Source organism: Ceratotherium simum, chromosome 21, assembly GCF_057802395.1.
Source record: "Ceratotherium simum simum isolate JZ-2026a chromosome 21, ASM5780239v1, whole genome shotgun sequence".
Taxonomy (NCBI): Eukaryota; Metazoa; Chordata; class Mammalia; order Perissodactyla; family Rhinocerotidae; genus Ceratotherium; species Ceratotherium simum.
Genome location: NC_141920.1, coordinates 9,655,001 through 9,682,599, shown reverse-complemented (window position 1 = coordinate 9,682,599; position 27,599 = coordinate 9,655,001). Strand labels below are relative to the sequence as shown.

The 27,599-nt window shown below is 42.5% G+C and overlaps 1 protein-coding gene across 4 annotated transcripts in view; it reads left to right on the top strand.

Moving 5' to 3' along the window:
* The first annotated feature begins 809 nt into the window (after window positions 1-809).
* The window catches only part of TSHZ2 (teashirt zinc finger homeobox 2), a 439,977-nt gene continuing 413,187 nt past the window's right edge, over window positions 810-27,599 (top strand). For 2 of the 4 annotated variants that reach the window (XM_087445109.1, XM_087445108.1), the window contains exon 1: window positions 1,662-1,865. In XM_087445109.1, coding sequence (XP_087301235.1) covers window positions 1,826-1,865 — 40 coding nt within the window. In that variant the 5' untranslated portion in view covers window positions 1,662-1,825. Of the gene's footprint in view, window positions 1,866-27,599 lie in introns of all 4 variants that reach the window. The other 2 variants (XM_087445107.1, XM_087445106.1) reach the window with 2 other exon arrangements.

The window sequence follows — 27,599 nt, the reverse complement described above, 5'->3', positions numbered from 1 at the left end:
AAAGAGGCAAAAATCCCTCCTCCTAACAGAATTTATATTCTAGAGGGGGAGCTTGGCCAATAAACAAAAGAGGACACGGTATATAACACAACGCGTGACATTGGTAAGCCCAGTGGAGAAAAATCAAACAGAGAAATGGGCAGGGGAGTGGGGCTGTGTGTGTGAAATTGTAGGTAAAGTAGGCCTCTGGGAGAAGGTGACATTTAAGAAAGACTGGATATCTGGGGGTGACTTGTGTGCTCCCCTATTAGAATATAAACAGTAAGAGGGCCAGGATCTTCCCTTTCTCTATGGCTGCTGTGTCTCCAGAACAGGCACATAGGAGGTGCTCAACAAATACTCATTAAACAAAACAAAGAGAAGAATATGCGATTAAAATATCCGGGAGGCAGAAGGGAGATGACTGTCCACTGATTAGCAAAAAGGCAGCAGGGACGGTACATTAAACTTAAGGGGGGTGGAGGACATCTTTGTGGTCAGATTGAGAGACTTGGAGGATGGAGGTCATCACCGGATAAGGTGCCCTCCCCTTTCCCCGCTCAAAGCAAACCCAAGTTCTCACTCTCCTAATATTTTTAAGGGTCCCTGCTGGTCAGCTAACCTGGCCCCCTGCATCTCCCTTCCCAGCTGCGGAGTTTAGACATCACCCTGCCCCCTTTTCTCGCACATCCCCTCTCATTCCACCCCCTCCCCGGAGGGGTGTCCCCGCGCCTGGTGGGCACGTCCTCGCACCAGCGAAGGGGGCGCACGAGGAGCCCGAGCCGGGGCGGCACGCCCGGGTCCCCGCCCCCAGCCCCTCTCCCCGGCGGGACACTGTCCCTTTAATAGACTCCCTCTGCCTGGCGCTCTGCGGCTGGGGAGTAAATTTCTCCCTGTCATCAGGTCGCGGGGAGAGGAGGAGGAGGAGGAGTTTGTTAATGTTCAGTTTGTTCAGCGGGATCGATGTTTGCTGGCATCGCCTCGCCCTGTCTTGTGTGTGTGTGAGAGTGTGCGTGTGTGTTTGTGTGTGTGTGTGTGCATACGTGGGGTGTGAGTGTGTGTGAGAGAGGAAGCGAGAGTGCGTGTGTGTGAGTGTGTGTCTGTGTGTGTGTCTGTGTGTGTGTGAGTGTGTGTGAGTGAGTGAATTCCAGATTTTCTGTCTTTCCCAAACCCGCTCCTGTCCTCTCGCATATCACTCACAGACGGGGATCTGACAGCAGCCACAAACCTACAGTGAGTGATCTCTCTCTCCCCCCCAGCACGAATCCGCCATAGAGATCGGCGAGGAGGAGGAGGAGGAAGAGGAGGAGGAGGTGGAGGAGGAGGGAAAGAGGAGAAGGAAGAAGAAGAAAAAGAAGAAGAAACCACTACCTTCCCAGGATTGCCTTTTTTTTCTTCCTTATCTTTACGCGCGCGTGTGCGTGTAGCGCGTGTGCGCCCCTCGTCCCTTCCATCCGAACCCGATCTTGGATGTTTAATAAAGAAATCAAGTGTCTCAACAGTCACCAAAAAAAACAAAAACAAAAAACAATTTTCCAAAAAGCAAAAACAAAAAGAGAGAGAGAGAGGAAAAAAAATTCAAAACAAACAAACAAACAAGGCAGAACCAACCTCTACTTCAAACCAGCCGGCACAAGCCACCCGTGTCTGCCACCCAGAGAGGGGGGTCTCTGGCCCGTGGTGGAGGAGTTGCAGGGGGGATCGTCAGGGGGACAGAGGCCGAGTGACGCCCTAGGAGCCACCGGGCAGGAGGCGGAGGAGACCCAGAGAGGCGAGAGAGACAGCGGGCCCCCGCGCGCGGCTCGGGGCTGGGGCGCCAGAAGTGGGACTGAAGCGAAGTAGAGCGATGCCAAGGAGGAAACAGCAGGCACCCAAGCGGGCGGCAGGTAAGAGAAATGGCTCCGATTCCGGGCTGCCCGGCCCGGGCTGCCCAGCGCGCCGAGCTCCTCACCCGCCCTCCTTGCCCCCGGGTGCCCCAGGACGCCACCCCCCTAAGCTATCGGGGGAGTTCGCTCCGGGTGCCCCTCTCTGCCCCACTAATAACCCCATCCTCTCTCGCCTTCTCCGATCTCCCAAATCCTCCTCTTTCCAGGCTCCGGTTGGGTGGGGGGGAAGCTATCCCACCAAGCCTTCCCTCCTTAAACTTTTTTTCCTCCACCCTCTACCCCACCCCTAACTTTCTCCCAGTCTGCTTCTTGCCTCTCGGGCCAAAGTTGGGTTGAGGATTGGGGGTGCGGAATAGGGAGACAGTCCTTCCACCCCCCCTCCCTCCGCGTGGTCAGTGCCAGTGGCTTCTGGCCTCAAGGGACAGCGTCTCCTGTCGCTGGGGTTTGGGGCGCTGAAGTGTGAGACCTGCCCAAGCCCCGGGCTGCGGGCTGGCTTTGGGGCGAGCAATAGGAGTTGAGCTTGGATCGCCAAGGTGGAAAAAACCACCCCAGGAACGGAATGAACCTTTGAATATGTTTTCTAAAAGGATCCACGTTTGGAAATCTAATCAGCACTCTCCCTTCTCTTAAAAAAGGGGAAAAATGCCCCATAGAACGTTGAAACAGCTCTGGATTTTCTTTGCCCAGAAAGAGTTGCAAACTTTGTAAATTGATTTGTATGGTAGGACCTATCCCGTCCGAATCCTTACTTACTACCCCACCCAAAAGAGAGGAACAGGTTAATGGATCAGTACAATAGACCTTCTAAAGGATTTTTTTTTTTCTTTTGGGTTGCTTAATTGCTTTTTTAATAGTATGCTGGGGTTTTGTTTCTCGGAAGTGTAATATGAAAGTTCATTTTTCTCCTGCCAGACCCACCCACTGAAAAATCAGCTTTCCACTTGATTGCTAGTTTTCATTTGACATTTGATTGATCACCTGTCATCTCGCTGCCTTTGATCTATTCATTCTTGATATATATCAATAAATCACTCACCATGGTAACTCAGAGTGCCAGTGACGCAAGCCTTGCCCTCTAGATTCAGAGCCAGACATGCACAATTATTATCTTGTTTGGCTTTTAATGTGGGCGTTTTTATTTCTTTGTGTCCTTTAGTTGAATCAGGGCTTTAGCAAAAAGCTTAAGTTTCTTTTTTTTTCCCCCTCTCTCTGTCTTTACCCTGAAACTTTAGGCAGCATCCGTTAAGGCTGGTCTTCTGCAGACCCACCACCACATTTCCTTCTGTTCCAACTCGAGCAAAACATGAGGGAGAAGTTCAGTGGAACACTTGCATAAACTTTGCAAGGCCATCCTCAGAACAAATCCAAAGTTAGTTACAAATCTGGGCAAAGTGGGTGTTTGTGTCTGAACATGCTGGACCACCAAGCTCATACTCCATCGTGGCCTGATTCCAGCCTGAATGGCAATCCATGTGCTTTGAAATATCCACAATTATCTTCCCTTCTGAGCACAGAATTGCTTCCGTAATTGGGTGTAGATGGGTTCAAATTGCATGCGGAAATGTCATTTATAAAGCTTTGATTCTTGTATTTTCCAATTGTTTCCCTAAGAGCAAAATAATTAAAATATTTTTAGTACCTTATATATTTAGAACTTGCCTAGTCAGTGAGGTGTTCTTTTTTCAACTCTAGCTACCTCTTTTGAAAACAACTTCTCCCTCCTACCCTTGTCCCTTTCTACATTTAACTCACTTATCTTTTAAAACTTAGAATGCTTTGCAATCTGACAACATTGGGGTGTGCTCTGGCCTTCCAGATTCAGGAAGAGTAAGCCTGTTCCACCTAGTTCTGGCAACATAAGTTTAAGTGTAGCTAGACTATTAGAGATAACGTTGTTATTGTTGTCCCAAAAGAGAACCCTGGGCAACAGTCCAGCAAGAAGTGATACTGCCCTGAAAATTTCTCTCTTTTTTTCCCCCTTGTTGTTCCGGTAAAGACCATCAACAACTAGGCAGTAATTTAAATTACCAGAATGACTGGACATGTCTCCTTTGGTAAGCTCATTACAAAAAGTGCATTGCTCAGAATTGCACTACTTTGATTATAATTATCCTCTGATCAATGAGGATCCAGGTGTATGTAACACGATGCTGTATCACATTATTTAAATTAGATCCTTTTCATTAAGCTGCTATCTACGAGAGCTGGCTCATCTATTTACTGTAGTGTGTGTGTGTTAGAAAGTTGTGACTGTAGTTTCAGTTTTCTAGCCTATTATATTCACAGTGTCTCTATATGTTTGTTTTCATGGCTTTTATTATTTTCACTGGAATAAGTAGACACCCTTGTCAGGCTGAAAGAGAACAATCATTTCATACGCAATGAGCCCCTTCTTACAGTATTTATTTGCCCGCATATTGATAAAGCAGATATTTTTTATGTAATGCTTCTGGCCTCTGAAGTCATCGAGGCTGTCCTCTGTTTTAGCTGGGGTGGTTATTCACAAGTAAAGTTAGCCACTTTGGGATTCTTTAGCCAGTTAAGATTCAGGGGGAAAAAAAGGTGGGTTCTAGGATTGTGGCCATACTAACTTTTATCACTGCTTAAAATTAAACACAACACACAACTGTAAGTAATTACTTCCACGGACTGATGTTGAAAGCTTGATTTCTGGCTTGATTAATGAATAATGTACGATAGAAAAAGCCTGTGAGTGAATCAGAGCTGAGACTGTCTTTCCCAAGAACTGTTCAAGGCAATTGGATGCCTTTGCATTATTAGTTGTAAGTTCCTTGTTTCAAGGAATCAGTTACAGAACTTTCTAATAAAACAGGTATCCAGATAGAATGAATGAGATGATATTATGAGTGATGGGGAATTTTAGTCTTTATTTGTTACATTCCTCCCCCCTTCAAGGGAAGGGATGTGAGGTAGGCAGTTCTCTTTAAGGAAACAGCTAAGTCAGAACATTTCCCTCCGAAATGTCATTCTTCCTGGCTTTCTAAAGCTATGCTATTCCACCATACTATTACTTCGGGCAAGAAAAAAAGTTTAGAAAGCAGCCTACGGTACCCCAGGGGTTTGCGTATATGTGAATGTGTGTGCTTGCTTCCTTGGATGTATATTTCACTCGCCACTAAAATGCGTCCACTTTTACCTGAAAATATTGCAGGATTCTATACCAGCATCTTTTCCCCCTGTCCATTTCAGGGAAGATAGAAAAGACGGCAGAAAGGTAAAACGGAAGAGTGTTTTGATTTGTTTGTATTTTGCAGGATACAGAGTAGTTAAAAATTTAAAATTGGGGACTTACACTTCAACCCTTCTGTTTTCTACAGTCTATCGCAGTCTCTGTATACACACGTGTAGTACATATTTTATTTCACCATCCTGAACTATTGTTTTTGTATAATACCAGCCAATTGCAATAGAACTCAAAATCTTTGGGGATCATATACATGTGAATATCTAATGTATATATAAATTATCGGATTCTGCTCCTGCCCGCCCAAAGAGATTAAATGTTTCCTTCTTGCTGACTCTCAGAAGCTATCTGATAACCCAGATCTGAGGAAAGTCTTGCAGGAAACAACAGCTCCCTCAATTTATTTTGTTTATTTAATATGGAGATGAATAATGCAGATTTTGTTTTCATGAATGTCCTTGTGTGGCAGTAAACATTAGACTATTAGCAATCATTACTTAAAAGTTGCAATTTGCACCTTAATAGCACAGGTTATTTACATGGGAAACATTCAGCAGGGACAATTCTGAATACTGCAATGGAGTATAGAGATGACCTGAGCCATCTCCTTTTTCAACCTCAGGAGAGCAATGACTGAATTAACCAGCGAGGTCTCAGCAGTCTCAACCAGCAGGGCGGGGAGGGGGCAGGCAGCTCAGGGTGAAGTTTATCTTTTAATTTACTGGCAAGTGGGATGAGATTCAAGAGAATAGGAATCGAGGTGGAGTAGGGACCCTGGACCTCTCACTTTGTTTAAACATACTTCAGAAAGACAAGTTCACGTATTGAAGATTTAAATACCGCATGCTATAGACCCCTTCACTTACCCAAACAGTATGATTTTTAACAGATGAATGGAAAAAATAAACACACACACACACCCCCTCAGAGGGGCTCAGCACCATGAACTGTCCTGGCTATTTTTGTTATTTAAGGCAGATCCCTGAAAAAGGAAAGACAGATACCTTGAAATCGCATCCTCCACACTGTGTTTTGGATGGAAATTGATTACTTAAGTGGTCCTTTCCCCACTCCCCTCCTGATTGCCTTCTCCCACTTCTCACCTTACCCTTAAAGATCCAGATTGAATGGGACATCTCAAAAGCCCATTTGTTTTAGGCATTTATTGATTTCATTTTTAATCTGCCATATCAGGACACAATACATTAACCCTAATCAGCAGATTGCAAGTGACAGGGAGTTCTAGTGGTAGCTAGGTAAGGGAGAGGGGGCTCTGAGAAACTTCACTGCGATGAAAATCTTCTTGAGGCTTGGGGGTTGGACATAGGAGGCTTTTGAGGAGGGTAGAAGCATTCCTCAGAAATACTCTGCATTGTTTTTCCACCGCTCTTCATTTATTTTTCTCCCATTCATCTCGATTGTATTGCTACCGTTTGGAAAACCTTCACACCCAACAAATACCTCCTAGCCATCTTTAGCAGATCTGTTCCTGGAAGCGTCTTGCCTCTTGTCACATTCTCTAACAGAGGCTTATGCTTTCATTTCATCCCAGCTGACTTCTCACTCATTTGACGGAATTTCTCAAACTGGATAATACCTGAGATGATCTATTTATCTTCCCAGTGGCTTGGGAATTGTACTCTCAATTGAGCAGGTTTTAAAGGGGCACTGAGCCTGGCATTGTGTAAGGTCATTGATAGGATGCACTTCTGTTCATCACTGCAGCTGAGCTGAGGAAAAGCAGCCAGGAGGAAAACCCAGGCCCTGTTCGTGTTTGTGCTGGGTCTGTAATTAGCCGACAGGAGTCAAATGTTCAGAGTGAGCTTCCCTTCCCTCAGTGCATGTGTACCATCAATTTTATTTAGGTATGTCACGGTCTGGGTAGACTCAGCCACTATTTCAAAGGTAATGCCTGCATCCGCCCAAGTTCTCTTTAACAAGCACAGAATTGCCTAACAAATTCTATATTAAGACCAGACATACACAGAGTATCATTTTCATTTGATGCAAAGTCAGTTGGAAATACATTAAACTAACAGTTAGAGAGTGTCTTGCTCTCGCTCATTGCTTCCCTAAAGCAGAGCTTTTTCATTACATATTTAATTACAATCAAATTGAGCGACTTTTATAAAAAAAAATCACGGTGGTATTAAAAGAAGCTTGGCACACAAATAATTTTATTGCTTCGCAAGTTGAGAACGCCGTTATATTTTTCTCTCTTGGGGAGAAATTTATTTTCATTTTCTAATGTTGTGAAAAATACAGAATGTCTTTTCCTGTAGCCTGGATCAGGGAGATCTCGTCCTTCTACCTTCCTAGAGCCTGCTCACCCTGGAAGAGGTTTCTAAATCCATGTTTTCAGTAATTTGTAACAATTTGTATTTTTTTATTATTTAAAGTTTCATAAGTTCCATTTAAAGTTAGAAATTCTCCTGTTCCTTAGGGTGACCTTTGGCAAGCAGCTCTTCGATTATGAATGAACTCAGTCATTCTAACCACAGAAGAAATGACCTCGTTGAGAGTGTTTGCTTGATTACCTGGATACTGCAGTAAGAAACAACACCATATATTTACAGGCCTCTATCATATAACACCGTTTTCACAATTTCCTTTTTTTTTTTTTTTCGTACTACTAACCTTTCAGTCACTTGTTTCAGGAACTTTTTTCAGGAGAAGCATTTAATGTGGGTCTCAAGATGTAGTGGTCTTTAAGAAATAATAGTAATAATTAGAGACTTTAGAGCCCAAATATCCACTTCTGGACTTGGTCTGCAAACTCATCAGAAAGTATCTCTACAAGCACAGGGTTTTGCATCTCACTTGGACAGTCATCCGGAGTGTCTCCAGTAGTGTGGCCGTATTTGTGTATGTTGCTCATTTTGTCAGAGAAACCATGACGAGGATATCAGAGACAGGTTCTTCCCAAAGACACTGTATACAGACACACAGAAAAGAAATCTGAGATGGGAATGGCTGATATATTTGTTTCCAAAGCAAACTCCACGGGTGAAATGATTAAATAATTTGAAGGGATTTGAAAGTCATTAAAACAGCCGTGTGGAATTTCCAGTTGTTGCCTCTCTCAATCTTTTGCTTTCCCTGTACAGAAAAAAATGTCCTCTAAGCATCCTCAAATATTTTGGGATGCCAAAGCAATACATAAAATTGTTTAAAATTTTAGAAATTAAAATTTAGGAGACTGCTAAATAATCCTATTATTAATATAGTGGTATTATTTGGCTATGCTTAACAACAGGGAAATGCACAATGCAAAAGTTTTGGAGATAATGAGCTTAGAGAAATTACGTGGGAAAAAAATATACCTGGATCATATTGGAAAGCATTTGTCTTGAATTTTGCTCATCTAAATGAGAGTTCCCTTTCCATCTGTGTTATCTTAAAAAACAATTTCAGGATCCCATACCTACTACCCAACCTGAACTGTACCTAATAAAGCTCTCTCTGGGTGGACAAAGATATAGGACATTATAATGCACATCCGTTTTTAAAAAAATAGTTTTAGAAAACCAAGTGTGGGCATGCAAACTAAAAGTAAAACCTCTTCAAGCTCTATAATATAGCTAGCCCAGGGTTCAAGATAGAAAACTTTGTTTCAGCAGGGTAAGAAGAAAACAGCAGTGCATTTTAACTACACATCTTCCTTTGGCAAATGAGAAGCAGTGAAGCAGGGAAGATTTTTAAGGAGCTTTTTAGCTCTTTTGCATCTCTCTGCAAAGACTAATTTAATTGAAAAGCTGCAGTGTCCATTTATGCTAAAGGAAAAGGCTTAGTGTTTCCATAACGCTGCTAGACACCAAGGTGGGTTAAAAAAAAAAAAAGACAGCATTCTGCAGTTTCTGTTAGTACAAAAATTAAGATCACTGATCTTAATTAGTTGAGTGCTTTCAGAACTGAATGAATACTCTGCAATCACCCCTGAGTTTGCTTCTTAAAGCTACATCTAAGTCATTTCTATGGACCTTATACAGTTTACATATTATGGAGAGCAGAATACAGTTATTGTTTTTAATGAAAATAGTTATGAGGGACAGAATGAGATAAAAACAGAGTTGGCAGCAGCCATCCTGTTTGTAATGAATTTGGAAGAAACTTCCAGAATGCTTTACTGCATCATGAAAAATCCATGAAATCTGGTGACATAGGAGGTACAAAAGGAGACAGAAGGTCAAAGTCTTCTAAAGGAGAGAAACGACTTGTGTGAAAGCAACAGCATCTGCATGTTTCTGTATAAACTGCAAGGAGCTTAGTTTAAATCACTTCAATTTATCAGATCCTTAGAATTTTCTATGTATTTAGAAGCCTCTCTCTCATACCCCAGGGAGATGCGAATAGCTTCTGGGCCAAGATGATGCTGTAGAGAAGAGTTAAATCTATTCTATGCGTTTGGTACCATTTGGTACAGAAGAAATGCCAAAATGAAAAGCTATAGGCATGTTTTTGTATCAGAATTGCCTTTGGCTATTTTCCTTTATTAGAAAGTTGGGTACACGGCTTTCTGCTTCTTCGTGTTTTCTCTCCTGGGATCAGGATTTAGAGTGTGGATGGAGCCATAGAGTAGGAGGAAGTGACTTGGGTTCTGGTTACAGCTTTGCCCACGTGAGCTATATGGTCCTGGGCAAGCTCAAAAGAAACCTTGCTCAAATGATGAGCATGTGAGTTCGGGAGTCAACCTGACTCAAGTTCAAATCCTTTGGTCTTCTTTTTGGTCGTGTAAACTTGGGCAAACTGCTAAAATCTCTACCCCCTACTTTCCAACCCACAAGTTGAGGGTAATCATGGTTCTTCTTAAGGCCCAGATGTTTTGAAAGAATTCTGTGATACTCGGGCTGAGAGGATGCACTAAAATTGTTAGGGCTGCACCAAACGGTTAGTGTTGGTGTGTCTTTACCCTGAATAGCCAGACCGTGAAAAATTTATACCAGAAGAGAAATGAGCAACCTACCAGTTATTGTGGGACTAGGGGTTCAGGGCTTGAGAAAATTAGACATGGGTGCATTGTGATTTTTAAAACTGGAAATACAGTCACTGAGTAGTGTTTTATTCTCTTCTCCGAAAAACGACTCATGCTGGGCTGGTTGGAGCCCTGCACCAGCTCGAAAAAATGTTTCTTTGCTGAGAAATAGTCATTATAGCACCAGCAACAACAGTAGTAATGCTATCTGCCATGATGTAAGTGCATATTACATACCAAGCACTTTACAAGTGCTTTCTGTGTTTTACATTCATTCATTAAACAGGACTTATTTCTTGAGTTCCTACTAGGTGCCAAGTCCTGTTCCAGACCCCTGGGTCTCAGGGTTAGTAGGATGAGTTTGATCCCTGTGGATCTTACCCTCTAGTTGGAGGAAGCTAGAGAACATACAAGTAAACTAATAAAGAAAAAAGATAATTTTCATATAGACAAAAGCTCCGTGATGACAATAGTTTTATAAAAGCAAAAATATAAGAGTAGAAGTGGGGGCAACAGAGATGTGGCAGTCAGGGGTGACTGCCAGAGAGGGGACATTTGAGCTGAGTCTTATCCTTGTAACATTCCTCTGCCTTAGATGCCAGCGTAATCCCTATGTTACTGATGCGGATCCGAGTAACCAGCATGCTCCGAGTGATCAAGGTCATCAGCAGCCGAGCTTGGTTTGAAATTCCCTGCTCCCTGAAAGACCCCTGCACTGAATCTGTTGCCATAGTTTACCCAGGATAGCCATAGTGATTTGCCAGGAAGGACCCTCAGTTCCTATTATTCTTCTCCTGCATCTGTTGGAATGTCTAAACCTGTGGGAAGGGATCGAGAACACTGACAGAGGGTGCTGCCTTTAGTGGCATCTCCAAATAGACTCCTAGGGGCATCTACCGTATGTGATGTCGGCTCTTTCTTGAGTGTTCCTTTGTGTGTGTATATGTGCATTTGTGTGTTCATTCACCCAAGGCGTGTTGACTGCTCACCTACTATGTGCCAGGCATTGATCTGGGTGCTGGGATATCACAGTAGGAAAAGTTCCTGCCCTCACACAGCGAATATTCTTGTGGGTGAGACCAAAAGCTAATGAACAAATGAATATATAATCAAATATTGAATAGTTCTAACTGCATTTCATAAAAGTCATTCAGGATCAATGGGGGAAAGAGTGATGGGAGGGTTGCCATTTTATATAGCGTGGTCAGTGTGGTATTTCTCCGGTGCTAACATTTGATCAGACCTGAACAAAAAGTGAGGGACTAGCCAAGCACAGATCTGGGAGAGCATTCCAGGCAGATGAAGCAGTAAGTGCCAGGGGCCCTAAGGCCAGAATTGACTTGCATGTTTGAGGAATATGTAGGAGGCCACTGGGGCCCGAGCAGATTAAGACTGGAGAGAGGGATAAGAACTGAGGTAGGAGACGTAGGCAGGGGCAGATCATGTGTGGCCTTCTAGCTTGGACTCTCAATGTGATGGGATGCCATTGGAGGGGTTTGAGCAGGGAAGTGACGTGATCCGATTGGGTTTTTAGTGGAACATAGGCACTTGTTTTTATTTCAAAAGTGGTTGTGAACTTGGGTGTGTTTACCCACCCAGTCTACTCACCCGGCTCCTACGGGATGGTGAGCAGGATGCTCAGAATGACGGAGGTGGCTCCTGGAGATAAGAACACATGCCCGGCCTTTCTGGAGAGATTGGCTGGTGCTGGGATGGATGGATATCAGTGAGGCTGTGAAAGGCAAATGTGAAGAGCCAAGCAAATCTGGGATCCCTACTTAACTGGCCTGCAGTGTGCTTTAAGGGGAGTTCCTAACCTGGACCTCAGTTTCCTCATCCGTCAAATAGGGACATGACACTGCTCACCTCACATTGTGATTGTGACGATTAGATAATGTGATATAGATAAAACCCTTGGGGCAGTCCTGGGCACTAACATAGGATTTTCTTCATAAATGAACTGTTTTGTCTCCTTCCTATTGTTATTTTTTTTCTGTAGGAATTCTGGGAGAAATCTAGGCACTTGAATTAGTCCTTGGTACTTATTAGGCCCTAAATAAATACTTCCTGATGCATGAATAAATGAGGCTGTAAATAAATGAATGAATAAATACTTTAATTAGTGTATTACTTTGTATACTGTTTAATTACTTTCGAGTAACAGGGTGTCTTTTATACAACTAAAATGTTTTTGCAAACCTCTGTACCAATCATGATCATAGCTTCACTTCGAATATTTATCACTTTTGGAAATATTAATGACAAACGACTGTGATGTTCGTAATAAACTTGTATTTTGTTCATCGTGACATAGTCTGCCTTCAACTGAAGAGCAGCGATTCACCTTTCTGCAGTAAATATTGTTTATTCATCTTATAGACAGTGCTTGCTGATAATATGGATTTGTAGACTTCCTCCTTAAGCCGAGACCCCAATGGAACATCGCTGATGGAGGTGGAAGGCTTGGGGAAACTTATTTCTGACCCCTGAGGTCCACTGCTCCCTCTCTGCTCTCCAGATGCTCCCAGCCTCCCAGGGTTTGGCAAGGCTCCCCCGCCCCCACCAGCGAACCTGTGCTCATCCCCTCAGGCCCAAGGCGGCAAAGCTTAGGGGTTGTTAGGCTAATAGGAGGAGGCTACGGGCTGTTTCCTGGTAACAGCCTTCTTCACTTTTTAATTGTCACCTTCAGATAAGTGCCTAGGAGAGGAAAGAAGGGAGGCTGGCTGGTGCCTGTTAAGGTGTATATTAGGACAAAGAGATTTGGGATCACGGGAGCATTAGGGACTTTTTGCTGGCACCTTAGAACCTTTATTGAACAAATATTATTGAAGGTCTGCTGTGTACCAGGTACTTGGAAGGAACTGGGACTAGATGCTTGAATACATTTGACAAAGGGCCTGCCTTCTTGAAGCTTACGTTTAGTGTGGCAGACAGGTCACAAAGCAAGCAGATACATACATCACACCGTGTCAGGGGGGGTGGTATGTGCCACAGAGGAGATTAAAGGAAGGCGAGGGGTAGAGCCTGACAGGAGGCCGCGCTGTCTTTGGTAAGATGGTCAGGAGGACCCTTCCAGGTCCAGGCCTCTCCCTGGAAGGGATGTGGAAACTGGGCTCTGAGTGAAGTGGCTGGGAGAAAAGTGCAGCTCTCGAGAAAGGCAGTTTCAGGCATGTCTGCAAGTCTGGGGCTGGAACATTCTGTGGGAACTGGAGGAACAGCAAGGAGGCCAGGGTGGCTGGAGCCAAGGGAAGGAGGATGAGTGGTAAGGACAGAGGAGTAGGCAGCCCAAACCTCTCGGGCCCTGGAGCTAGGCTTCTCATTGAACTGGGGAGCCTTGGAGGGCAAGGGAGCAGGGAGAGACAGGGTCTGACTTAGGTTTTTACAAGATCATTCTGGCAGCCATATTACTCCTCAGGGACCAAGGTTGCAAACAGGTTGACCACTTAAGAGGCTCCTGCATCAATCCAGTCAAAAGCTGGTGATGACTTGGGCCAGACTGATAATGGAGGAGACAGGAGACTTGCTCCAGAGGTGGGCGAGGAAATGTGTGGAAAATTGCAGGTGGACGTGAGTGAAAAAGAAGAGTATACTGAAAGCTGTATATGAAAAACCTGTGTTTATCCTCTTAATATTTCCTCTAATTCTTTCTTTTACTTCTCTCCTCTAGTTACACACGAGGTTGCTATTGAAAATTGTCAGTCTATCATTTTATGAGCCAAAGAGGAAACAAGGGAAAGTGCTGGGAGCTGCGTTTATTCTAGAAGTGACTGGACAGGGGAAGAGGCCACTCTTTTCAAAGCACATTTCATGGAGTCCTGGAATCTCTCTTCACACATCTCCCCACCCCCCTCAGACAAGATAGTGTCAGGGCCAGGAGTGGACCCTGGAGTCAGACAGACCAGGAAGTCAACTTCTCTCCAGTGGGTCATTTCTTCACTGTATGACCTTAGGCACTTTTACCTCCTGGACTTTCAATTTCCTCTTTAGCAAAACAGACCTAATAAAAGGAGTCATCTCATTGAGTTTTTACAAGGACTAATTGAGATAAATCAGATAACATGCTGAGCACAGTGCCTGGTACATGGTCAGTGGTCAATAAATTTTAGTCATTATATTAACAAGTTAATCATCCCCTCCAAGCCTTGATTTTCTTATCAGTAAAGTAGAGATCCCAAAAGATCGCTTTTGGCTTGTTGGGAGGAGCAAAATATGTACACCTGCAAAGCACTTAGAACAATGCCTCATACACAGTAGGCACTCAATAAATGGTGTACACAGTAAGTGCTCGATAAATGTTGTTTTAAAATCTTCACCATGACTCTGAGCTTGTGACCATGACCTTATGTCTTGTTTGCTTTATGTCCACAAAGCCTGGAAAATAGTTGGTCCTCAATAAATATTGTTTGAAAAAGTGACATGGTTGTTAGGAGTCAAAGTGAGATGAAAGTGCGTCTCCGGAGGGAAGGGTTAGAGACCACTAACTAGAAGCATCATCTCCTCCAATGGAAGCTCCTAATGGCTATCCCTTCTGCCCAAGCCTGCCAGAGCTCTGTGCAATGTTTTCATGAAGAAAGCAAGCTCATCTCTGAACATTTTTTAAACCAGAGCTGCCTCATCATGGGCAGTCATCCCACTGGTGGTAGAGAGTTTTAAGTAGCACTGAGTTGTGCACAAAATGAAAACAATGTCCCTTTTTGAACACCATTTCAACTCCTCTGATTTAATCAAGAAGAAAGTCTTATTTGGTGTTAGCCTGTCTTAGACACCTTTCTCGTGCTTGTTTATCAGAAAGAGCAGAGCTCAAATTCAGAGACTTTCACAAGGAACAGTATCCAATGAAAAATAAAATAACAACACTGGGATTTTCATTGTCCCATTACCATGATTTATGGTAAATGGTACTGGTTTTCCACTGACTGGAGTGATATAAATTTTCACTTTAAAATAAAATTATGTAAGTAAATAAGAGGGAATCATTGTAAGGAAATATATAAAGAAAGCGATAGTTGGGGGAAGGATGTTTGCACAAACCGTGAGAATGGGGCAGAATGACTAAATGTGAGGACACTATAGACATCCAGGGCCTGGGCAGGGCAAGGGCTTCATGAACCAGCTGTGAGCAAGTCACTGCCAAGTCACACTCAGGTCAAAGAAACGCCCGGAAAACAGAGGCTTTCATGAAAACTTCAAAAACCTTTGAAAACCAGAAGGAACTTCCCCTCCCAGGATATCAGAGAAGAACTCTGGAAAGTCTTTACTGGCCCAGGAAGTTTTGCAAATATGGAGGGACTGCGAATAATGTTCTGCTTTTGCATCTGGAATAAAGCAGTGGTTCTCAAATTTTATTTAGTATCCTCACCACTTGGAGAACCTGTTAAAATGCAAATTTGCAGATTCCCAGGCCAGAGCCTGGCAGTTCTGATTTCACAGGACAGGGGTGAGGCCCATGAATCCGATTTTTAGGTACCCACTATGGCCTTGAATTACAGGATATAGGGGAAAAAATCTTTTTCTTCTTCTCTTCCTCCTCCTCTTCCCCATCCTTGTCTCTCTCTCTCTCTCAATTCCAAATGCCAAAGCACTTAAACATTTAAAAAATTATTTGAGGGGTCCATTTTCACCTTTGGCTTTTAGTCAATAGAAAACATATAAGTAGTCTCTCTTTTCACTCTCACTCTCTCATAACAATTGCCTATGTGTTTAGAAATGGTGGGGACCATTTTCCCTAATGTATTTCAACAGGGAAATGCATCCATTTGTGCATTTGTCTACCTGGTCACAGCACCAAACAGAGCCCAGAGAATCCCTCAGCAAGAAAGAGAATGACAAGCAATGCACAAATACGTAATGGGGGCTCCATCTGCCTGGGGAACTGGCGGGCACCTGGGTACCAGAGTCAACAGACAAGAAACAAAGGAAAGGAATCTCCCAGAGCTGGTTCTTTATTTCTGACAGTTTCTAAAATTCTAGAAACTCTACAGGATGAAAAGGCAGAAAACCTGGCTTTATTCTTTGGAACCTCTCCCACCTTCTTTTCTTTTTCGTATTTTCTCATGCTTTCTTCAATGATTCCTCTTCTTTTTTCTTCATCGACTCCTTCTCTTTTCTTTCCTGATTCCTCCCAGTCATCAGACTTCCAAGACCTTTCTGCCTAGCATCTGTGCCTCCATGAGTGAATGTGATAAAATGGTGATGCCGACAATGAGGAAGATGATGCTAGTCATAACTGTCATTGTCGTAATGGCTACCATTTATTGACCTGCATAACACTGAACCAGAAAGTCCACACTTAGTAGTTAACATTTACTGAGCATTGACTATACACAGGTCGTTTACATAAAGTCTCTCCCCACAATACTCTGAAAGCTGGGTATTATTGGCCCATTGAAGAGATCAGGAAATTAAGTTTTGAAAATTTCAAGTAGCTTGAAGATCACACAAGCTTTGAAATAACATATTGAAAACTAGATCTTCCTATCAGAGTCCAAGGGCTCAGACATGATGTTTTGTTGCTTCTCATAGTATTTAATGTTTAACAGCAAAGAGTCACATAAATAAAGGTTTGCAGTCTCGTATAGATACGTGCAGACCAAGGGCGTGAACTGAAATTGAGTGTTTCCTCCAGTCACTTGTGTCAAAGAAAAAAAAAAGAGGGTCATTCTTCTTATCAAAATCCCTCAACACCATCTTTTAAAGTTGAGCCTAGAAAGGTAAAAAAAAAAAAAAAAAAAAAAAAAATTTAAAACCTCTTGAGCTTTCCACAATGGCATTTTCCTAATTCCGTTCCTGTTTTATCAAACAAAAGTAGGAAAAAATATGAAACCCTCAGCACAGCCCATCTGGGGTGTCTCAGTACGTAATTGTGCTCACCCACTTCCTACATCATCTTTGAGGATGCGTCCTGGAGTCAGACGCTGCTCATATGTTCCCCATAAATCTCTTGCAGGCTCCATGACTCTTCCCGGCCATCAAAAATACGGAACACATGCGATGACGCCGCCCCATTATTTATTTTAGCAAATGAAAGCTCCTCTTGCAGGTTTCCCCTTTAGAGTCCCTCATAATATTTATGGTCAGGGTCTCGAAAGGTGTTTCTTACTTGAAGTATTTAATTATAGGTGACATTTAAATGAGTACTCTGAATAATATGAAAAAGAAAAGATGATTGTGAAATTCAAGGGGTCGTATCTCAGAGGGAAAATGTTGCTCACAGCAGAAATCATGATAGAATCTTTCTTGAAAAAAAATCTACAGTAGTTTTTAGTTGTTGGTGGCAGTGTTTTACGGTTTTTGTTTTGTGGGTTTTTTTTTTTAAATACGGATGGCATTTTGAAACAAACCTTTGTAATAGTACAAAGTTTGGCAAACTGCCTAGCCATCTGATTTGAGGTTATTTTAATGAGAAATAGAATGAAATTATCATCCTATTTTGTTGTCTTTAACATAAATCTTTTCTTTATTAATATTGGATGGGTAGAATCTCTGTCAGGTAGAATAGAAGAAATAAGATGAGCTTATTTCACTTGATCAATAAATTTCAGATATAAAGGAATTAAACTTTAGAGATATAGCTAAGTTTCCTTTGAACAGCAAACTTAAAATTTCCATGCCTCAGTCCTGCAAGACAGGCATGAGGAGAGCTCTTACTTCCAAGCACCATTATGAAGATTTAAAAAGTGGGTACTTAGTAAGTACTTAGAACAGTGCTTACTGCATAATAAGCATTCAGCAAATAGTATTATTTCTCCCTCACTCGCTCCCCAGAGACAGGCACTATTGTGAATTTGGTGTGTATATCTTCCATTATTTATAGTTTTATCTGCATATATATGTAGCTAGGAGCATTGTTATTCTTTTCTATATGTTTAAAATTTTTTATGCACATAGTTTCACATTATATTTTGCAAATTGTTTTTTAACTTTATATTTGGACTCTAAGTATGTGGGTAGGTAGAGAAAAAAAGAAAGAAAGAGAGATGATAGATTAAAAAATACATGTAGCTAACTCCTTTTTTTCTGCTTCATAATATTCCACTATAAGAATGTACATTTTTACTCATTTATCAACTCCTCTATTAATAGACATTTAGCATATTTTAACGTTTTCACTATTACACACAATCCTGTACTGAATATCCTTGGGAATTTTTACAATAATAGTAATTTAATAACAAATAAGTAATTTACGTAGAGAAAAACAGTTTGAGAATTTTACAGCATTTAGCAAGAGAATCAGTTGAGAAAAATAAACATTATTGAAACAGCTAATATTTCATCCTTTGAACATTCTTGATGTCTTCACTGAAATGTACACTTCTCTTACCAAAAATTTAACTGGTAATTTGCACCTAGTAGGCACTTGCTAAATGTCTGCTTGAAGTAAGTAAACTGAACATAAACAGAATATGTCAGTAATCCCAATAATGAGTGAGACTCAGCCATCGACATGGTTTAATTCCAAGTACGTCAAGAAAACTGTCATTAGCTGCCTTGGGGTGAGGTGGGGAACACAGAGAAGTAAAAGAAAAGCACGAACAGCATAAAAGAAATTGCATTTCTCCTCCGAGTTTGTAACAGACCGAGCTCCAGAGCCAGACAACTATTCCCGTCCTGATGCTGGAGTTCCTGGGGTTAAATGGGGGTGGAGGGGTTAGGAAAGGAGGGACCCCTGGATTTGTTTGCCAGTGTTACAAGTTGAATCATTAACAATGGTCAACCCTGCAGTTTGACATGGGAAGCGGTTACACTGCAGTTGAGCAAACATGTATTGAGGCACATTGCCAAGTCATGGGGGTAGAAATATTAATAGGATAGGACCCCACGGTTCAGAGGGTCCATGTGGTTCCAGATGCTTTTCACAACCAAGACCAGCATCAGCCTTAGAATGTGTGTATGTGTGTATGTGTGTGTGTGTGTGCATGGTGAGTCTGTTTTATTGTGGGTATGAGTTGTGATTGTGTGTATATTATGTGTGTTGTGGATGTTAGTTTCACGTACGGCTGGATTATGTATGTTGTGGGTGTTAGTGTGCGTGTCTGGGGCTGAGAGAAGAGTTTAAAAGGCCCTTATGATGCATGAGTTTTGTGTTAGCGTTGGACCAAGTATACGCGTATGTTCATGCCAAGGCTGAGCTACCAATGGAATCACCACAAAGCTCTTCAGGATTTTCCCCATGAACACGGAGCCAGCATCACAGTGTATTTCTCCATGGGTGCCTCCGTGTCACCGCCCCTGTACTCCTGGTTATGGCCGTGGGTGTGTGGGAAACAGAACCTTAGTTAGACCCATGTCCCCCGCACAGGAGGATTAGCACTGGATGGGAAAGGTATCAGTGACAGATAATACAGGAGAGCAGACCCTGCACTGTTGTAATTTCTGTTTCCTTGTCTATGTTACATCATGTCAGGAATTGATCTTTCAAATCCTGGGGACCATTTCATTTGCTGAACCTCGAACACAGTAGGTGTTTTTGTTGAATACATGAGCGAATGAATGAATGAATGAATGAACAGTTGTCCAAGGTTCCCTGAGCCTGTGGAATGTTTAGATACCAGGTTATTTATGTCCACGGGGCTGAGTATAGTAGGTTCTTAGTAAATGTTGTTGAATGAATAAATGCTCGCTCGCACATTACACATGTGAACGTTTGCTTATCTCAGAAGCAGACTCGCAATCACAAGAAAACGGTTCCCTGGTGGAGTTTTTATTCTTCCTCTGTCGATCCCACAGGAGCACCTTGTCTGCCGTCCCTTTGGTTTAATTATTGTTCTTTTGAGATCGGCATGGCAGCCCTTCTGTTTACTGTCAAACTGCAGCCACAAATGAAGAAATAAAGAATGAGGGAGGAAAAAAATCTCCGTAAATCCAGATATGGGAACTTCCCCGAAGATATTTTTCTTTTAGAGAGGTGAAGGGAAGGTGGAAAAGTTGGGGATATGAGTTTCCAAACTTGCCAAACACATAAACCAACAAAATTGTGTTGCTGCTTCCATAAATGTTTAATAAGTTTTATCATCTTGTGACTAAGGTTAAACAAATGTGAGTCCTTTGAGGAATTATTTACTGGAAGCAAAGTTATAGCATCAACATCTGTGTTTCCAATCATTTAGATGAGGAATAGATCAAATAAATCATGAATAAGTTCCAGAAAGTAACTTCTGCATTATTATCTCCAGAGAAGAATAATGTAAGTAAGTCTTTCAGGTGCCCTGTCTATTGGAATTTGGATTTTTTGTTGTTGTTGTTGTTGCTAGACTTCTATTTTTTTTATTCATTTCATTATCTTCAAAGAATATGTCTTCACTTTTTGGTGGAAAGTTACCATAAAAACGTCCACAATAGGACTTAGAAATTCCTCTCAGGGAATCTGGCTATTTCAGCCAACATTCTCATTTGGGAATGGGTTAACAGTTCCAATATATAACATCCATATAATTTAACCTCATAAATTTCTTTTTTTCACAGTGATGTAATGGGGAGACTGACCTGGAGTTTGTAAATGTTCCCTGCTCGCTGCATTCCCCCGGGCAACATAACATTCTTGACAGTGTTTTATGTGCCCTGATTAAAATATAATGTATTCTTGCATGTCCTGTGGACTGACCTATTAGTACCCTTAGCAGAACATTTAAGGAACACGGAGATGTTTTCAAATGTGTAACAATGCACTGTACGAAGTGTTTTTTTTCTCTCTGTTTTAGACAATGATCTGATTTTCATTTTAGACCACAGTTCCCTGAGTACCCACTCCACAAGAAAAGTTTTGTGCTTTGGTTTAACTTTTGAATCCGCCACTGCACTCTGACAAATAAACAGGAATACTTGTTTGTAAATCCAATTTGAATTCTCGGGCACATACTTTGAATGGCTGTCCTCCAGTGAAGGGAAGGAATTGGACAAGTTAATGGGGAGTCACCCAAGATAACACAGTAGCAATGGAAACTTACAACCTTCTTTGTTAAAAGAAAAATTTTTTTTTAAAAAATTAAAATGAGGGGAAGGGCTTCCTATAGTTGTCCCATGGAAACAACAGCTGTGACAAGATATACACTCAGCAAAGTCATTTATGGATTAAGATGTTTTAATTTTCTATGGGAGAAATACAGAGTAAAAATAAAAGTCAGCCCTTGCTTCCAGAGGAGGAAAGGAAAATTTGTGGGGTGAGGGGCTTAAACTTGAAACTTTGCTGGGCCAACACTGATGCTGCTGGATAGATCTTTCAAGGCACAAATCTCACTTCAGGAATAATATGAAAGAGGCATGGAAACCGTGAGAGGGAAAGAGGGCTGGGTGGATCAAACTGATTCATGGAAGATAGGTTCCCTGAAAGGAGTGTAGGTATTTGCCAGTCATTCTTTTGTTTGTTCAACAGATACCTGTTAATTTCTATTATTTTAAAGACCCTGTGCTATGTACCAGGGCTACAGGGATGAATGAAGCACAGCCCCTGTCTTCAGAGGTGAGTGATGGAGTGCCTAGAATAAAGCCAGGGAATGTTAGATAGATGGATGGGTGAATGGATGGATGGATGGATGGATGGATGGATGGATGGATGAAGATGATTTGTGACTCACTAGGAACTCAAGCTCATTTCTGTCTGTGTATTTGTTTGTTTTGGGTCTAATTGTTGATCTGCCCAGAGTTTATCCCAGGCAGCCCCTAACATTTCCATTAGCAAAAGTTCCCTGTTTTCTCTTCCAACTAATCCTTCCCGAACCCTGGTCCCTTCCTTCCTGCACACACTAGCCCCGGGTCAGCTTTTAGGGGCAATAACTTGCTGTGAAGCTTTCCATATTTGTCCCTGGTTGGCTACTCTGAGTCTTTTTCACTGCTCACTGCAACCCTTAATGGAACCAGCCTTTCCTCTGTTCCGTTCCTTGAAACAATAATAATCAGATTCATTAACATTTACTACTAAGAGTCCACTCCCTGCCAGGCATTGTCCCAGAGGCTTTATATGCACCTGGCTTTATCTAGCCTTCCTCTCAACTGAGGAGGTAGACACATTGCTAATACTTCCATTATCCAGATAAGAAAACTGAGGCACAGAGCTGTTAAGTAATTTGCTCACATAGCAAATATACAATGGAACCAGGATTTAAACCCAGGTGTGTTTGACTCCAAAGCCACATTCCGTACATAACATCAGCACCTCTAGAAGCCAAATTTTTATTTTGATGAATCTTGCTGTTGCCTGTGACAAACTGTACATCAACTAAGTGACTCAGCTGAACCCCAGCTTCGGCACCTTTGTACCTTTGTTACCGAGACCCAAGACCTGGGATTGGGATAAGAGCTCTCTCTTCGGCTTTCCTTTCCTTCCTTCTCAGTCAGATTCTCTACATATGGTGGTCACAGTTGTCTCCCGGCAGTGTCTGGCTTAGTGATTCTGGCAGAAGAGAGCACCTCCTTCAGAGGACCCCAGCAAATGTCCCAGAGTTTACATTGGCCTACGTGGGTTTGCGTGACCCCCCCCCCAGAGCCATAGGAGCCAGGAGTGCTAGCGTTGATTTGCAAGCGCAAAACCAAGATGATGTCACCAAAATAAAGGAGAATGGATACCAGGCTGGCCAAGTCAATAGCTTTATACCACATGCTCTGAAGGGTTACAACCAATGGCTTTGAACTCAGACAGACTGAGGTTCAAGCCCAGGCTGTTATTTACTTTGTCCGAGCTTAGACAAATTATTTAACCTTCTAAGCTTGAGTTGCTTAACTTTGAAAAAAATTCCCCTAATACCACATGGGGTTGCCATGTGGATCACATTGATCGTGTATATACAGTAGTCCCCCCTTATCTGCAGTTTTGCTTTCTGCCGTTCAGTTACCTGCAGTCAGGAAGCACATGATCCTCCTTCTGATGAATTATCAGAAAGTCAGTAGTAGCCTAACGCTACATCAGAATGCCTATGTCATTCACCTCACTTCATCTCATCACGTAGGCATTTTATCATCTCACATCATCGCAAGAAGAAGGGTGAGTATAGTACAATAAGATATTTTGAGAGAGAGAGAGAGTGCACCTTCACATAACTTTTATTATAGTATATTGTTATAATTGTTCTATTTTATTTGTAGTTGTTGTTAATCTCTTACTGTGACTAATTTCTAAATTAAACGTTGTCATAGGTACGTATGCATAGGATAAAACATAATATCTATCGGGTTCGATACTATCCAGGATTTCAGACATCCTCTGGGGGTCTTGAAACGTCTCCCCCATGGATAAGGGGGGAGTACTGTAGTGTGCTTAATGCATGCCTGGTCCATGACAAGTGCTCAGAAATGTTAACATGGTGGTTGTGGAGGTGACAGCCAACAATAGTTTGAGGACTATTGACATAGCCATGTATTACATCTTTGGGGAAAGAGAGATATTCTTTTGACGTCTTCGTTTATGCTTCCAGGCACATAGTTTAATAAACAGATTATATAAAGTGGAAGCGGACGTGAAATATAACTTCTAGAAGGAGCCAACAGGATTGAAAGAACCACGTTTTAAGTCTAGCTCACCGTAGCTTCTTTTTGGTTAGGGCCAAAAATTCTTTGCAACCTTCCTTTCGTTTCCTTTCAGGTTTTGATTTATTTATTAATTAGGCAAAATGGGAATTGACGAGCCTGAAATGATAAAGATGCTCATGATTTAAAAAAATGTTTTTGTATGTCAGGAATGAAAGATGTGGCGAGGTTGAACGGGAGAAAAATTACTGTGTCAAAGTCAGCGGAGTAGTGTCACTTCTCTGCTTTCTGGGGAAAGAAAGGTGGTAAAATGTGGGCATTTGGGGTTGCAAAAGTTGGAGTTTGTCTGATTTCTTTTATTGTATTTGGGACTTGTTCAGAGACTAATTGGTTCGATGGCAATTTGCTTTCTTGCAGAACTGACATAGCAACAAGTATGGGACATTCGAGGTTAGAGAAGCCTTTTCTCCTGTAGTTTATTCTTCGGCATAATGGTTGTTTGTAGGCTGCTGACATATGCGAAGGAGATGCTGTGTTTACCTGTGTGTGCAACACTCTACCCGCAGCATACATTTGCTCACGGCTGAATTATGTGTGTATCTGAAGCTCTGGGTCCTGGCTGCTGTTGATTTAGTCCAAGGCATGTATAATGCTCTGGAGAAACCATTCCTGTAGAAGGTCCTCACTTACTGTGTTATACAAGCTACTGGCAAAGGTAATTATACTTAATAGGAGCCCCCTTTGATTTAAAGCTGCAGAGGTGAGTAATTAAATTGAGCTGCAAGCATGGGGAGTGGCGTGCAGCCTTTGTTTGGGGACATTTGTCGGGAGCAGCTGGGACTGCTTACAAGGGCAGTGTTTCTTGGGTCCATATTTGTCACCCAGATTATCTTAGAAAGACAATCAGTAGGCCTGGGAGAGATGCACCGAAGGCATTGTGCAGGAAGCTGCTTTCCTCATTGGGCCCTCCCCAATGTCACCGAAGGGGAACTCGCCTCCCCAGCTGCGTCTGCCCTGGTTCGTGTGCTCGTCCCTCCCCATGTGGGTTCAGCATTGCCCTGCTCCCTAGCTTCTTACTGGTCACCTCCACCGGCAGTCACAACCCCACCAGGATCAGTCCTGCCCGGTGGCCTGGCAGTCCTGAGATGTTTAACCCCACGGCCTCTGGACAGAGAAGTCTGGGTGCTCAGGCACCCGCAGCAGCAACAAAAGCATCCCAGGCCCCAATCCTTTAATGATTGAATTTGAGATGATATAGTGTTTGTAAGATTTCATTTCAATCCTACATGTGGCTGTTATTGCATTTCCAAGATTATCTATCCATCTACGTGTGCGTATGTGTATATATAGATATCTTTTTAGCAAGCCTAGCTTGATTGAAAAAAAATACACATGGGCTGTCACTCCCCAGATTTTCTGAATTGCAACACCCAAACAAGGGCGTTTCTGTTGGGCGAAGGCAGCCTGTTTCATGGCGATGCCACCCAGAATTGGGACTAACACAGTGTCAGCAGACAAACACTCTAGGAAAGAGTACCAACTCCAGCTGAACCTTAGAGGCTTCCAAAGGATTCCCAAGCCCCAGGCAGCGGGTTTCGCTCCGTGACAGCTGCAGGATGGGTTCATGCAGTCCCAAGGGATCTTAGGAAAATCCTCTGGCCTAAACCCCCCTCCTCTTAGGATAAAGTCAGAGCCTAAAACCTTTGTCTGGTCTGTGGGCTGGCAGCCTCAGCATCTCCTGGGAGCTTGTTAGAAATGCAGACTCTCAGGCCCTGCCCTAGATCTGCTGAATCAGAATCAGCACTTTAACAGGATGCCCAGGGGCTCGGTGAGCACATTGTGTTCAAGAAGAATTAACCCACAGGCCCCTGGACGGTTGCTTGCCAACTACCTTTCTGACACGACATCCTCCTATTCTCTACCCCTGCGCTCTGCTTCTTTCCATCTAGCTGTTCCCCCCTCTTGGTCTAACTCTCACCTGCACTGTTCAGGTATTGGCCTCAATATCACTTGCTCAGGAACACCTTTTCTGACCCTTTAGACTATGTCACATCCGCCCCCCTCCCCAATATTGGCCTGAAAGTACCATGTCTCTCACTGCTTTGCCCTTTTCAGCATTGACATCTTATGATTCTTGGTTAATTTGATTCCCAACCATCTCTCCCCGCCCCCCTCCCCACAGACAGTGAGCTCCATGAGTGCAGGGGCTGTGGCTGGTTTTATCACCGCCATGTCCTGAGGCCCCAGCATTGCCTCCGATATATAGTAGAAGCTCAAGAAGTATTTGTCTGATAAACAGATGCATGGTCTCAGGCTATATAGTGAGGACTGTTATAGGCATGTGGCTTGCTACTCAGTTTATAGGAATTGTCAGAAAATTTCTAGAACTGTCTTCTGTTTATTCAATTTCAGGTGATGCAAAACCAACGTAACAGAGCTGCTACTTATTAAATGTTGTCCGCACATTAAGCATTATTCTATTTAACACAACATTTTATAAATTTTGTAAATGAATAAATTGAGGCTTAAAGTATTGATTTCAGGCTAAATGGCAGGGAGACGCCATGACTAGAAAATATGCTTCACTCTTAACTCCGACACCAAGGAGGCTGGTGACGTGCTCCGCCTTGGGTTAGCCATCAGCTTGGCTCTCTCAGAGGTACGGAGCTCCCTCTTCACCCCGTTAGAACAAACCTTTATTGGACACACCTACTGTGTGCTAAGCACTGTTCTAAGCTGTGGGAACTACAATGAACAAGAGGTATCAGGTCCCTGCTCCCAGAGGGCAGAGCCAACATACATTTAAGATGCAAGATGGTAAAAAGGGCTAAGAAGAAAAGCCTAGCATATCAAAGGGATGGAAGATGAGGAAGAGGGACTGCCATGTTGTAGGGCCTTTGCCTCATTCACTGCTTATCCCCAGCACTCAGCTTAAGGTCTGGCACATAATAGGTGCTCAGTTAACATCAGTTGTTGTCTGGCTGACAGACGGAGTCTGCTATTTACAAGGGGGGGCTGAGCACTAGCTGTGTTGTATGTGACCCTAAAACAGAGCAGCAAAAATGGGCCTCTCTGGGGATGGGATTTTCTGACCCTGTTTTGCAGATTTTGCTCTTTCTAAGCCATAGGTTTGTGGTTAGAATCATCAGAATCGCCTCTAGAACTTTCAAAAAAAGCACAAGTGCTTAGCTTACTCCTTGGGAGAATTTCAGAGTCAGGATTTGTGGAGGTGGGACTCAGCATGTGTTTTTAAAAATAACCCCACATTGGAGTCTGCTCTGCCTAGAAGGTTGAGAAGCACAGCTCCAACCAGTTGAAAGAATAACACCATCTATCATTTACTGAGTGTCTCCTGTATGCCAGGCAAAGTATTCAGTGGCCAACCAACCTCCTCAAGAGGGAGAAGATGATGACGACAAAGATGAAAACAGTAGTTAATATTTATTGGGTAGTTGCTTTGTGCCAGGTGGTATGTTACACACTTAACAGGTTTCAACTATTTCATCTTCACAACCATCCTATGACATAAGTCCTTTTAAATCTCACTTGCTGTTATGGAAATTTCAGAGAAGGTTCAAGTAAATATCAGATATATGATCTTGAGCAGTGGTTGACAAATTACGGCCCATGAGCCAAATTCAGCCCAACTCCTGTTCGTATGATTTGCAAGCTAGAATAGCTTTTACATTTTTAAATGTTTGGTGGAAAAAAATTTATTTTTTCTCATGTTATATAAGTACCTACATAATATCCTTGATTTCGCCTCTTGGCCTGCAAAGCCTAAAATATTTACTATTTGCCCTTTATAGGAAAGATTTGCTAGCCCCAGATGTAAAGTATTATTTCCCAACTTGTTATATGCATGAGACAGTCATATGCAAGATAATTTTAGGAGGTACAAGCGTGCATTTTTTAATAGTTATGGTTTTAATTTGCTGTTTATTAGAAGGAGAAAGTATAACTAGTACAGTAAAACCACGATTTCACGGGTATTATTGCTGAATCCAATGTAAAGAAAAAAAGAAAATGAATCCATTTGAAATCAATTTTGAAAAAATAAGTAAATACTAGTAGAGATAGTATTGAGACAAAACAAAAA